The sequence below is a fragment of the Choloepus didactylus genome, chromosome 7 (assembly GCF_015220235.1).
Source record: "Choloepus didactylus isolate mChoDid1 chromosome 7, mChoDid1.pri, whole genome shotgun sequence".
Taxonomy (NCBI): Eukaryota; Metazoa; Chordata; class Mammalia; order Pilosa; family Megalonychidae; genus Choloepus; species Choloepus didactylus.
The window spans coordinates 66,876,324-66,891,690 of record NC_051313.1 but is presented as its reverse complement, the minus strand read 5'-3'; the positions used below and the strand labels follow the sequence as shown (position 1 = coordinate 66,891,690).

At 33.1% G+C, this 15,367-nt stretch overlaps 1 protein-coding gene across 5 annotated transcripts in view; it reads right to left on the bottom strand.

The window, feature by feature from the left end:
* The window catches only part of SNX14 (sorting nexin 14), a 110,145-nt gene that overhangs the window by 54,571 nt on the left and 40,207 nt on the right, over positions 1-15,367 (bottom strand). For 2 of the 5 annotated variants that reach the window (XM_037842077.1, XM_037842079.1), the window contains exons 3-7: positions 14,742-14,818; positions 14,582-14,660; positions 10,590-10,633; positions 8,244-8,331; positions 4,315-4,399 (exon numbers count right to left, since the gene is read on the bottom strand). In XM_037842077.1, coding sequence (XP_037698005.1) covers positions 4,315-4,399; positions 8,244-8,331; positions 10,590-10,633; positions 14,582-14,660; positions 14,742-14,818 — 373 coding nt within the window. Of the gene's footprint in view, positions 1-4,314; positions 4,400-8,243; positions 8,332-8,811; positions 8,831-10,589; positions 10,634-14,581; positions 14,661-14,741; positions 14,819-15,367 lie in introns of those variants that run through there. The other 3 variants (XM_037842078.1, XM_037842080.1, XM_037842081.1) reach the window with 2 other exon arrangements.

The window sequence follows — 15,367 nt, the reverse complement described above, 5'->3', positions numbered from 1 at the left end:
ATTTTTATCAAAGGGAACAAAAGCAAGTTACAAAAAAAAAAAAAGGAAAATGTGACTTCTATTGGTGTGTGTACTAAGAAAGTAAAAAAAAGGCTGTCTGTGTCTGAGGTGTAAAAGCAAAGGATTTTATTTTTTTACATGAAATGCATTTAAAATGATCTGCCAAGCATCCCCCCACCCCACCACCACTAACTCCCCCCAAGAATTTGAGGCACTGGTCTTAAAAATTTGTATCATGAGCATGGGATTGAAAATCAGAAGGCTAAGCTAGGTTAAATTCCAACTCTGCTTCTTTTCTAAGTGATATGATCTTGGACAAATTGCATAATGCCTTTAAGCCTCAGTTTCCATTTCAGTAAAACAGGGCTAATAATCTGAGCACACAGGATCATTACAACAGATATGAAAGCATTTCAAGAACTCAAAAACTTAAATAGCAAATTAACTGGAAAAATCATTCCAAAGGAAAAAAATTCAGTCTAGTTATGTTAATAAAGCACAGCCACAGAATTGTACCTAAAAATTAATTAACTGTGAATTAAATTTAAAAAGTATGCTTCATAAGAAACTAAACGGTTGTTATTGCTGAAAAGTCATCGTGTAAAATACATAATCATAATATTTTGTGTAATTAAGCATTCACACATAATTTAAATATATAAATTAAATCAATAGATTGGAATCTACTCAACATCTGTTAGATGTGAGATTTTTCTAGTCCTAGGTAATGAGAAACTAAAGGGATCAGGCAAAAGATCAAAAGAATATAGGAAAAAACACCACCTTTAGTTAAATTAGGAATATGAGCAAAATAGAGACGCTAAAAACAGAGCATGGATTAATACCCTCTATTCACCAATATATCTACTGCCTAATTAGCTGACAGTTTTCAGAACACAAAAGGAAAGTATCCACAATCTATAACAAAGAGATACCTTTAGGATGAAAGATTGGTGTAAAGTCCTTCTGCACAATTATTATTGAATTTAAATTAAACCAATGCTTCTAATGCCTCTAAGGCCCTGGCAGTACTTACATACAGAAATCTGCTATATATTCTCTACTGGCGAGAGGCAGATGAAGCACACAACACCAAGAGAATAGGGACGATTACAGATGGAAAAATGAACTTTTAATTATTTCCTGCACAACTGTGGGGCCAAAGAACTGGAAAACAAATTTGTGCAGTGAAGAAGTGAGAAATCAGAAATTTGAAAACCCCCCTTTTTTAACAAGTCTATCTAATACATGATGATAATATTTAGAAAACCAGGAATTTTGGATAAAATTGGATTCCTCCGAATTTACTGACCTTTTATTTCTATGGATTTCATTAATCACAATGTTAATGAATTCTAGGTAGCATATTATAGAGATTTTATAATGGAGGCTCCCTGTCTACACAAAAAATAGCAAATTAACAACACTTCCCTCAGGAAAACGCAACAATAAATTTCAAACCGATGTGTTTATAAATATGACATCACTCTCATAACGACAAAATAAGTTTGGATTTTATTAAACTGATCAATTCATCTAAAAATAAAAAGATGGCTTCATTTATTTGTAGCTTGAGTTCAAAATATTTTTGTCTTTAGAAAAAATTTAAAATTAAAAAAAAAAACATTTCCCACAGAAAAATTAGCACATGAGTGCTTACAGCAGCTTTATTCATAATTGCCAAAAATTGGAGGCAACCAATACGTCCTTTATAGGTGAATGGATAAACAAACCAAGACATCTCTATATAATGAAATATATACAGCAATAAAAAGAAATGAACCAAAAAGCCACCAAAAAAACATGGAGGAGCTTTAAATGTATACGGCTAAATGAAAGACGCCAGCTGGAAAGGCTAAATGATTCCAACTATTTGCCATTCTGGAAAAGGCAAAAGTATAGAAACATTACAAAGATCCACGTTGCCAGGAGTTGGGGGGGGGGGGCAGGTGGGAGAGGCAGGAGGATGATTAGGTTGAGCAAAAGAGATTTTTAGGGCAATGAAACTATTCTATATGATACTGCAACAATATATGACATTATTAATTTGTCAAAAACCATAGAACTGTACAACACAAAGATGTAGACTATAGGCTTTAGTTAATAATAACATATTAAAATTGGTACACTGATTGCAATAAATGTACCATACTGATGCAAGATGTTAATAGTAAGAGAAACTGTGAGAGGGGAGGGGATACGCTTGATTTTTCTGTAAACCTAAAACTGTTCAAAAAATGTCTTTTAATTAAAAAACAAAAACACTTTTCTCATGTTTTTTCTTCTGACAGTAAACCTTTACAAAATACCTAAAACATAAATACTATCTTCTAGCTTGTGTTTTTGTCAGGACAGGACAATGATTTTAATTTTTTTATTTAACAATTAAATTATACATGTTCAAATTCTTCCATATGCCTTTCTTTTGTATCTACATGGAAGGTAAAAATATTTTTACTTACTGTGATATTAGAAAATGAACAAAGAGTAACTTTAAGTATGTAATTTGAAATGCTTCTTTTACTTGAAGAATTATTTATAACAAAGAGCAATATAACTAATAATTTGATTTAATTTAACTTCAGCTCTACACAGAACATAATTTCCCAAAATGTGTTCTGATTATATTGATATTATACAGGAAGGAAAAATGGTCCCATGCTCAAATGAGTTCAGGATGTGTTAGGTTAAACAAAGTTTACTGCTATTTTTTTATGGCAGGACTACTAAGAGTTTTTGTTCTGCTAGCACTTACTAGGAATTTACAGAAGCAGATATAATACACAGTAAGTACCAAAAAATATGATCATGAAACCTCTTCTCTATGGTCATCTAGGTAGAATAGTAGTACTCTGCAGGCATACTTGGAAAAGCACTGACAAGGAATACCAAATGCAAATACAAGAGGAATCTCAGTTTTGCACAAAACCAAATATATAGCATACAATTAATTCTGTTAAAAAGCAACAATTTATTTCCCAGTGCATGTAGAGGTTGTGAGAAAAACAAAAACAAACAAAACTGCAACATTTTAGCTAAGAGCAGGAAAAGCCCCAAACAGATTCCATTCATTCAGTCAGTAAACATTTACTGAACATATGCCATGTGTAAATCACGACAGTAAAAAGGCCAGGACACAAATGAGAAACAGTAAATAGTTCATCTGGCTAAAGCATAACACATAGTAAAAGACACGACTACATCAAAATATTTGAGTAGACAGGGAAGGATTTTAAATACATGGTGCTCTAGTTTGCTAATGCTGCCGGAATGCAAAACACCAGAAATGGATTGGCTTTTAAAAAGGGGGTTTATTTGGTTATACAGTTAAAGTCTTAAGCCCATAAAATGTCCAAGGTAATGCATCAACAATCGGGTACCTTCACTGGAAGATGGCCAATGGCGTCTGGGAAACCTCTGTTAGCTGGAAAGGCATGTGGCCAGCGTCTGCTCCAAGTTCTGATTTCAAAATGGCTTTCTCCCAGGATGCTCCTCTCTAGGCTTCAGCTCCTCAAAAATGTCACTCTTAGCTGCTCTTGGGGCATTTGTCCTCTCTTAGCTTCTCCAGAGCAAAAGTCTGCTTTCAATAGCCATCTTCAAACTATCTCTCACCTGCAGCTACTCTCTCAACTTCTGTGCATTCTTCAAAGTGTCCCTCTTGGCTGTAGCTCCTCTTCAAAATGTCACTCTCTGCTGCACTGAGTTCCTTCTGTTTGTCAGCTCATTTACATGGCTCCACTGATCAAGGCCCACCCTAAATGGGTGGGGCCAACACCTCCATGGAAATATCTCATCAGAGTTATCACCGGCAGTTGGGTAGGTCACATCTCCATGGAAACACTCAAAGGATTCCAATCTAATCAGCACCAAAACTTCTGCCCCACAAGACTACATCAAAGATAATGGCGTTTGGGGGACAAAATACATTCAAACTGGCACACATAGTCACTGAATATTTTTGAGTAGGGATGTAACGTGAGAATTGTGATATTGTTAAATTAATATGACAGCGATATTTAGGAAGGACTAGAATAGGGCAACTGTTGAAATCATTAAAGAGAGACGGAAAAGAGATGTGAGAGATACCTCAGAGGAAGAAACGAGGGCAATATAGTAAAGTATTTTAATTTTCATAGATTCTTGAGTTTTCACAATCCCTTACATGGCTAACAAACTACTGAAAGGGACTTCCATTTAAAAGAATACTCTTAACACTATTTGTGACTATATCAGTTAATGAATCAGTACTTAGTATTTGTGTGAAAGTTGTAAAAATCTGAAAATCATTCAAATTGTAGTAAAAAAAATTTTTACCTTTCTGTCTGGCTTTAACTATCACTTCTATATGCTTCATTGCTGCTTTTAATAGTTTCTTGGTTATAATAGATGGGATATCCACCTAGAAAAATTCAACATTAAAACGAAACTTTTAAAACAATTATCACTAAGTTACAATGGCAAAAATACTATCTTTAAGACATTGGAAGATATAATCTTGAAAATTAAAGGTATTGTTCACATGTCGTTCCAAAATATAATCTGAAAGCACTTTAGATTTCTTCATCATACTAACTGTAATATTAGACAGCTTTTTTTCACCACAGTAAGGAAAATTTATCTTAATATACATACCCTAAATACTACATTTTTCACAAAAATATCTTTCTTTCCGGCTTATTTCTTTATGCATTCTTTGTTTTAAATGAATCCCAAGCAAAAATCTTCAGTCACTTAGCATCCCCTTAAGGCTGTAAAATTGTATTTATTAAGAAGTCACTTGAAAATTAACGTTCATTCAGCTTACAAGATGAATCTTGGTTTTAAGATATATGGAAGCAATCCATTTTTAGAATAATACTAAGTATTATCATTTCCCAATGATGGTTTTTAACCTAATGAAAATTGTAGTAAACATCTATGGTGGGTTAGTGAGGGAAGGCTGAGGACTTACATGCACACACATAACAGAAGCCAAGAATAAAATAAATGAAAATAAATTGTAGTTAAAACAAATCACCAAAAAGTATTTTTATTGGCTGTCAAAAGATTTACCTTCCACCATAAAATTTAATGCATTTTATTTTCCTTTTGTGTTAACTTTGGATTAACTTTTCAATTCTTTTTAAATTCCATATTAAGGAAGAGTTTAAAAAATCATGGGGTAATAAGTTTAATAAGTGTTACGGATCATAAACTCCCAAATTTTAGTGATTTACTGGTAAAAAACAGAGCAGTCTACAGGTACCTTTTGCTTATAAAAGATGAAACATGTTCCATAAGAGGGGACTTTTTCTTAGCATTATGTCTCTTCACAAAATAACATTATTCTTCATTTAACTTTGGTTACTTGGTAACCAGTGATTATAAATTATTTTCATATTTGTTAAATAAACAAGATGTTTTAGTTTTCAAACATTTTATAAAATCTTATCTTCTGAGAACATGTATAAAGATTTTCATTTTTAACTTCTATTTTGGGGGACTTCAGGTCAGAATCAAAATGGTAAAATAATGGGTTTGTCACTAAACTTTGATAAAAAACAAATCTTTGTTTTCCTTTTTCCAAAACTGCCAATTTACATTATTCAGGCAATGTTATCAATAACAGAACACTGTACCAGGAATAAGATGAAACAGGCCTAACCTTTGCCCACTAACTACCTCAATACTTTAACAAAGTTACTAATTTTTCTGTAAAATGGATATAAAAGTGACCTATTTATCTCCCAGGATAGAGATGGAGATAAAATGAGAAGAAAGAATATATAGCATAATAACCCAGAGAATGGGAGAAAATCATATACCTAATAAGGTACACGTATCTAGAATATATAAAGAACTCTTACAACCCAATAACAAAAAGACAAATAATCCAATTTAAAAATAGGCAGAAAAAGGAATGAAGGTGTGAGGCATGCAATGATGTGACTGTACCTTGAGGACATTATGTTGCATGAAATAAGCCAGAAATGAAAGGATAGATACGATATGGTCTCACAAATATGAACTAAGTATAATGAGCAAACTCTGAGAGTTAAAAGTTGAAAGCAAAGGTTATCAGGAGATAGAAAGAGGACAGAGACTGGGCAATCGGTGCTTAAGGAGTACAGAATGTTCAATAAGGTTGAGTGTAAAGATTCAGAAATGGATAGTGCAATACTGTATTACAGTAGCACAATACTGTAAGGGTAATTTAAAAGCTTAGTATGAGTGTGGTTGAAAGAGGAAGGCTAGAGCAGTTATGTCACCAGAAGGAAAGATAGAGGATAAAAACTGGAACTGTATAACTTAGCAAAACCTAGAGAAGACAATGATGGTGGCTAATTGTATGAATATAAGAAAGTTCTTTCATGAACTAGAACAAACATACAGTTCCTGTTACAAGGTGTTATTAATAAGGGTGGTATATGGGGAAAAATACAATTAATGTAATCTAAGATCTACAGTAAACAGTAACATTGTAACAAACACTAAACCAAAGCTAAATGTCAATAACAGGGAGATTTAAGGTGTATGAGATTTTTTCTTCTGGAGAAATGAGAATGTTCTCATATCAACTATAGTGGTGAATGCATAACCATGTGATTATACCAAGAGCCACTGACTGTACACTTAAGATGGATTGTATGGTGTGTGAATAGAACTGTAGAAAACACAAAAAAAATAATAATGAGGGTGGTAAGGGGTATGGGATGTTTCGGCTTTTCTTTTTAATTTTTATTTCTTTTTTTGGAGTAATGAAAATGTTCTAAAATTGACTGTGGTGATGAATGTGCAACTATGTAATAATACTGTGAGCCAATGATTGTATACTTTGGATGGATTATATGGTGTGTGACTATGTCTCCATAAAATTGCATTAAAAAAAATCGAATGGAGAACATGTATATACTCAAAATTACTAATTATGCTAAGACAGCTATTATTATTAACCTTTCAGTTTCCTAGATGTTTTAATAAAGAAAGAATAATCATTAAAATTTTTAAAATGGGCAGAGGATATAAAGGCATTTCTTAAAAGAAATACACAAATGGCCAATAAGCATATCAACATCATTAACCATCAGAAAAATGCAAAACAAAACCACAATGAGGTACTACTCCATACCCACTAGGAAAGCCAGAATCAAAAGGATTTTAGTGTTGGCAAGGATGTGGAGAAACTGGAACTCTCATACACTGCTGGTGGGAATGTAAAATGGTGCACCCGTTTTGAAAAACAGTCTGGCAGTTCCTCACAAAGTTAAACATATGACCTAGCAATTCTACTCCTAGATACATAGCCAAGAACAATGAAAACCATATATCCAAAAAGAAACTTGCACACAAATGCTTTTAGGAATATTATTCATAATAGTCAAAAGGTGGAAAAAACTGAAACCTCCAACTATTGATGATGGATAAATAAAATGTGGTCCATCCAAACAATGGAGTATTATTCAGCTATAAAAAGGAATGAAGCATTGATACATATTACAACATAACAACATAGATGAATCTTGAAAATATGCTAAGTGAAAGAGGCCAGTCACAAAAGATCACATATTGGATGATATTATTTATATGAAATGTCCAGAACAGACAATTCTCTAGAGACAGAAAATAGATTGGTGGTTGCCTAGGGCTGGGAGACTGGAGGGGCTGGGGGTTATAGCTAAAGAATACGGGGTTTCTTTTTGGGTGATAAAAATATTCTCAAATTGATTGCGGCTGTTGCCCAACTCTGTGAATATACTAAAAACCAGTGAATTGTACACTCTAAATGGATGAACTGAATGGTATGTGAATTATATCTCAATAAAGCTGTTTGGAAAAAAAGGAATAAACAGTACACTACAAGTACGAGGTATTATGATTTTAGAATACATTTGGCTATCTCAAAGCCTAATATATAGCTGAGTCAGCCTATTGAGTAAAGACTGTAGACAATTATCACTGTAATGAAACATAGCTCTTTGATCAATTAATTTTGACTTATTCCAAGATGTAATTGCTAAACCATAACTATTTTTCTCTAGTTGTTTTTCTAGTTCTAATTTCCACAAACTAAGACATCCAAGAATTAAATTAAAGAAAGAAAAACTGAACTACTTTTGATCCATTCATTTTTAACCTAAGAAAGTGAGAAGTGAAGAAAAAACAAATCCATATGGATTAGCAAAGAGTAAAAGTAAGATTAAAATAAAATTCCTATACTAAAGTTAAAGTCCCAAATTCAAAAATTTCTCATTAAAAATATATACCTTGTGAATCCTTCGTATTAAGACCGATGCAAAAAACCGTAATGTAATTCTCAGCTCATCAACAAAGGACTCATCATCTGTTACATCCCTTCAATTGAGGAGAAAAGCAAACACTGAGTAATTCACAAAAATATACAGCTTTTAGAAACAAAGGAAAGTCTAGAACTTCCTCTTTTTTTCCATTTACCTATGCTACTTTTCTTTTTATACAAATAACACATTTCAATGCAGAATAAAAGACAGAAGTATATAAAGAAGAAAATAAACATCTCATGTAATTCTAAACTTTAGTATGTATTTCCTTCCAGACATACACATGTACATAGTCATATTTGTATAATTCTAAGATCATTTTCTAATCATCATTAAAAGTGTTCAAAGAAACAAAACAAAGAATAATTTTGGAGAGGCAATAGAATTAAATACAAAATTTTTAATTAGTTCAAAATATTTATAAGTTCATATAAACTACTTCTAAAAGTAAAAAATAAAAAAAAAATACATGTGAGTGCTATTTGAAAAAGAAAACACAGAAATGTAAACATTTTTAAACACAAATATTGACAACCTTCTGCTGAGAAGTTACATTTCACTTTCCTGAAGTCTTGAGGTCCCTAGAAGAATTAGGACACTTCCCTAATAAAGGGCAAGAAAGAAAGGTACATACAATGGTGATATCCTGAACTTGAAGATGGGCTTGCAGAATAAGGAAGTTAATTTTAACAACCATGTTTCCCACTATTAACCTCAGGAAAGTGGATATTAAAGCATCAATAGCTAGACCAAGGTAAAAATACATACTTTAACTTCTAGAAATGTAGCCATATTTAATGTCTAAAGACTCGTTTGGGGGCAGTGGGGGACTTAAAAAAGGATTCATTTTACAAAAGGCCTTAACATCAGCTTTACTTAAATGGCAAATGTTCCACATTTAAGACAAATTCAACGTAAAAAAAAAAAAAAATTAATTTACAGAGCTTTTCAGGAAAATATGGTCTATCAACCACATATTCAATTTGTTTTAACACACTTGAGATGATCTCAACTAGCAGCATTTTTTTAAATTAGAAAATTCAAAATATACAGAATCAATATAAAATTAGGTATAAGTGTTCAAACACATAACTAAACACATATGATGCTTAGGTAAGGAAACATGTTTATTAAATGATTCTCAAATTAGATTTTTTCCAGATCTAGAGTATTTTCTATATCCTGCAAGACACTGGACACATAACAGATACCAAAAATAAAATTAGGAAAAAAAATTAATTTTTCCAGAAAACTCTACAAAAGTTTTCTTTAGGTTAAAGAAATATGTGAATATAGATTTTTTCCCCCAAAGGCAATTGTGAAAAATGTATACAAAATAATTAAATTACTACCATTTAGGAATGTCATGAGAAATTCTACAAGTTATTTTTCTTTCAAAAAGCAGCATAGCATGTTATTGTGAGTATAATTAACAGTGCTGAATTGTGGGTGAATGTGGTGGACAAGGAAGTTTAGAGTCATGTATGTTACCAGAAGGAAAGCTGGGATGTATAACACATGGGAATATATAACACAGTGAATCTTGTGGTAGACAATGTCTGTGATTAACTATAAGAATATAAAAAAATTATTTCATGAACTAGAACAAATGTACCACACTATTATAAAGAGTTAATAATAGAGGGGTATATGGGAAAAAATGTACCTATTGCAAACTATGAACTGTAGTTAACAGATATCTTTCATCAACAGTAACAAATGTACCACACCAGTACTAGGGGGTCAATAATGCGGGGGAGTGAGGGATATGGCATGTTTTGAGTTTTCTTTTTTATTTTTATTTCTTTTTCTGGAGTAATGAAAATGTTCTAAAATTGACTGTGGTAATGAATGCACAATTATGTGATGACACTATGAGCCACTGATTGTGTATACCTTGGATGTATTGTAGGTTGCGTGAATATATCTCAAATGCATTTTTTTTAAAAAAGCAATGTATTGTAGGTTGTGTGAATATATCTCAAATGCATTTTTTTTAAAAAAGCAGCCTAGGGCTTCCTTTTTTGCTATCATTAAACTATTCATTGACTGACTACATCAGTGGGGGTGGGGGTGCGGGGACTAGCTTAAGGAGGTTTTGCTAGCATCTAGTTGGAAAAGGTCAGGATGCTGCTAAATATTCTATGACGCACACAGTACAGCCCTTAAAACAAAAAGTTACTTGGCCAAAATATCGAAGGTGCTGAGGTTGAAAAACCCTGGCCTACAGGGAAAAGACATCCTTAGCATGTTTAACTGTTGTTAATGGTATTCACTATACTAAAGAAATTTCTATTTCTTTCTAGCACATACCTGTACCATGGATAAACAAAGTTTTCCAACACTAATTCAAGAACCTGCATAAAAAAAATCATATTTTAAGAAAAAACAAGTTAATTAACCAATACTGGAAAAATGAATTATACTTTTAGTAATATATTATATTACCAAGAACCAATTTCATTATGCCAAATACCACATCTAATAGCGTACTTTCACATGACAAAACAGATATAAAAATAATAAAATCATAAAAACTCCATAAAAAGAGAAAATTACTATTAGAGTGACATACACACAATTCTAAATATTCCCATAACCAAACAAAACAACAAATAAATTGTTCCTGACTCTGAGCTTCACTGATCAAAAAAGGTCTATGAAATGAAGGAAAAATAAAATGCTAGTCTTCTGCATTCATGATTTTCTCTTTAAGTCAGTATACTCAGAATAAAATGAAGAAACAGGAGCTAACACTTATATAAGTGGTCAGAATTAAGTGTCAGTGATTACCTTTGAAGGCAGATAGTGACTGAAAGGGAGCATGAGGGGGATTTCTGGGGTTCTGATGTTTTGTTTCTTAATTGTGGTGCTAGTTACATGGATATATTCACTTTGAGAAAATTTTAGCTGTGTACTTAAAGTCAGTGTATAAGTTATTTAAAAAAAGTAACAAAATAAAACAAATATTGGATGTTAAACCTTCCATTTCTTGGGGCCGGGCATAGCAGTATGTTTTAATTTTTAAAAGGACTTGCAGCAGTGGGCAATAACTTAAGAAAGCAGTAGGCAGGGAATGAAACAATCAGTAGGCCTCCCAAATCAGACCATATATCCTTTTTGGCAGCAGTTAGAGGGGTTGTCCATTTTCTAGCTCAAAGTAATATTAAAGAAACAAGAATTTGGGTTTATATTACAAAAGCTTAGCATTAGTTATATAAGCTAGGAAAATATACTCACATATAAACAGGGATTACAATGAAAAGGGTACAGACTAGGAAGACTAGGAATTATTCTTAAAGATTGACACTTTCCTAATTTCCCACACCCAGTCAATCATTAAATCCCACTGATCTGGCCTCTTAAGGAACTCTCTTCTACAGCCACACTATTTAGGTTCTCATCTTCTCAACCCTAGATTGCAGCAAGAGCCTCTGAACTAGTCTCCCTGTTTCCAAGCTCATTTCCCCCCATTCCCCACAGAGTTGTCAAAGCTATTTAAAATATTTATATGACTACTTCACTTTCTTGAATGAAACCCTCAATATTATTAAAGTAATAAAGTGGAGCTGCACTGATTTTGAAGGGATGAGAGAGAGCTGCATACCAGCAGCTGTTGACCATTCACCACCTCCTTTTCACTTCCTATTGTAGGTTGTGATTAACATCTGCCAAACTCTAATTACACAGTTTGAAAATCATTTGCTTCCATGATCAATTAATTCTATACTCATTAAGTATAGCTCATAAGATTTCTGATGATCTGATTTCTGAAGAGCCAAATAAATTATAGGTTAAGAACTAAGCCTAACCTGGGTTTTAGACTGGGTTCTGTCATCAACAGCCTATGGAACTTGAGAAAACTATTAAAACTCTGGAAACCCCAGTTTATCTTCCATAAAATCTTCACCAATAGCACCTACAGTGCTTAGCATGGTGCCTAATATTATACAGTAAGTGATCAATAAATATTAGCTACTAGCATATTATTTCTTCATCGGCCACATTCTCCCTTCCATTTTGCCCTCCAACGTACTGAGCATATCATCTTGTTTCAAGCCTCTGTTTCTTCTCAGAAACTATTCCCAAAACCTGAAATGCCCCATTCCACCCTATCAATCTGACAAATTTCTAGTCATCTTTTCTGACTGGCCCCCCACAACATTTACACACTTTCTCCTTGTGCATTTCTTCTATTATTGTCTGAATTACATTATACTGTAATTACCTGTTTGTATGTCTACCTCCCCTCCTACAATGAAGTTCCTAGAAGACAGAAGCCATATCTTGTTTCTCTTTTTATCCCTAGAGCCTAGCCCAGTTTCTGCCTATAGCAAGATCTCAAAGAGAAAAATGTTTTTAAATGTAGAGTTAACATTTATTGGGCACCAATATGTGCCAGGCACTAGGCCAAACACTTTATATAAGTTCTTTCATTTTGTGACGGAATGAATGAAGTGTCAAAAGACACAAAATTATTTTGCTAGAGGTATTCTTCAACAAACTTCAAATAAGTACTCTACAACAGAAATATAATGTGATTTCTAGTAGAGACATGTAATTTTTCTAGTAGAGACATTAAAAAAGGTAAAAAGAAACAGGTGAAATTAATTTTATAATATATTTTAACCCAATATATCCAAAATATCATTTTAATATGCAATTAATATTAAAATACTGAGATATTTTACATTCCTTTTTTTCTTCAAAATCCAGTGTATATTTTACATTTATAGTACATCTCAATTTGAACTTGCTACATTCAAGTGCTTACTAGCCATATATGGCTAGTGGCTACCACACTGGACAGCACAGCTTTACATCAGGGCATCTGAAGAAAAAGATGAAAAGGCCTTAGAGAAGCGATGAAAAATAAAAACATAAAGAACATGCTGGTTTGAAACTGTTACGGACCCCTGAAGAGCCAGGATCTTTTAATCCAATCTTGTTGGGTAGAACCTTTTGACTGAGTGTTTCCATAGAGAAGTGACTCAACCAACTGTGGGTGATACTTTTGATTAAATTATTCCCATGGAGATGCACCCTGCCCATTCCAGGTGGGCCTTAATTAGATCACTGCAGTCCTTTAAAGAGAGCTCACAGAGAGCAAAGAGATCAAAATGTCCTAAGAGAAGCTGAGAGAGACAGTTTGGAGAGAAGCTAAAATATGTAATCCAGAGTTTACCCCCAGGAGAAGCTAAGAGAGGACTCCCGCATGCTTAGAGAGAAATGCTCTGGGAGAAAGAAGCAAGAATGCACAGGAGCTGAGAGGTGCAAAGACAGAAGCCAGAGACATTTTGGAGAAAGCTATTCTAAACCACTACCCAGGAGCAAAGGACCAAAAGCAGATACCAGCCACGTGCCTTCCCAGCTAACAGAGGTGTTCTGGATGCCACTGACCATCCTTCAGTGAATGTATCCTCTTCTTGATGCTTTAGTTTGGACACTTTCATGACCTTACGACTAGAAATTTGTAACCTAATAAATCCCCATTATAAAAGCCAATCCATTTCTGATATTTTGCATAATGGCAGCATTAGCAAACTGAAACAGTTTGAATGCCATTTTGTACAGCTTACCATTAACAAAAGAGGAATACAAACTGGGAAAAAAGACATTACACAAAATTCAGACGCCTAATGTTATTCTTCAACCAATTAACATTCAATTTAATCAATACAAATTTATCGCAAATTATAAAATATCTATCCTATACTTGGTACTGGGAACAAATGAGACCCTAGTCCCTACCTTCAAGGACTTGACTGCTTCCCCAAATTGATGGAGAAGACAATCTCTAAAACAAATAACTAAAATACATGATGTGTTACCAAAAAAAATGTAAAAAATATGACCGGGATCAAAATAGAGAAACATGCTTTCAATTCCTATGGTATCAAAAATTGTGAAAATTATTTCATTCCCTGCTCTTCCCTTCAGGTAGTATTAAAACTGGGGTCATAACTTAGGAGGATATACATTTGTTTTGGGTAGCCTATGGCCTCCTTTTGGAAGTACAAAATGGTTACTTTAATGGCCCTATCATGACTATTTTTTATAGGAGGTAAGCAGTAACCAGGTAAAATAGTGCTTTCCTTAGGTAATATGTTTATTTAAATTGAACATGGGATTGAAAAACATTTCTGGCTTACCATTCAGTTTGCTTAGTTCGTAATAGTCAACTCCCTAGCCCAGAATTGATTGAGTGGCTTTTACTGAAGTTTCATATAATTAAATTATTTGATAGAAACATATTTAACATTTTCTGTTTTTGTATGTTTGGCAACATTACTTAAATCAGTTACCTCTGAGAGTGATGCATCAACCTTGGAAGGAATTTTCAGGTCTAGCCATGGCTGATAGTTTTCAAGTAGCAAAGCAGGCCTGAAGAAAATCATACAATGAAGTCAACTGAAATCCAAAATGTAATTAGAAGGATCAACAAATTAAAAATGTGTAACTTACCTATGACGTTTACATTTCACTTTACCACAAACGGCACAGCTATGACCTTGAGGAAATAACTCTTGAAGTCCTAACTGCTAAAAATGGAAAATTGAAAAACAATTATCATTTTGAATACTTATCAAACAGAATCAACTTTTCAAGTTTATTTTAATGAATATATGAACTCATAGGACTTTTTTATTGTTTGCTATAATAGTGAAACCATTCTTTGTAACAGTAGTTGTTAAACTAAACTGCCAACTAATGGAGAAAAATTACCTCATGAATTATGCTTTATAATCGCTAAGTCAAAGTTCAAGCTTAAAATTAAAGTCAGTTTTTATGAGCACTTAAAAAGAAAAAAATACATATATATTGCAAAGGGTATAAGGAAAATCTATTTTCTGTTTTTCCAAAACCATAAATTCAACAAGGAGATATGTGATACATAAAAGATAAAATTATTGACCAAATTTGGGGCATCACTTTCACCTGTGTTTCTTCTAATCAGAAATACCAACAAACCGAAGACAATGGACTGCATGAATCTGAAGAATTATTAAGTAAGAGTTTAAGATAGTCCACTACATCCTGAATAGATCTACTGGCTAGGGATATTTGCCTTACAGAGATAGACTGAATAC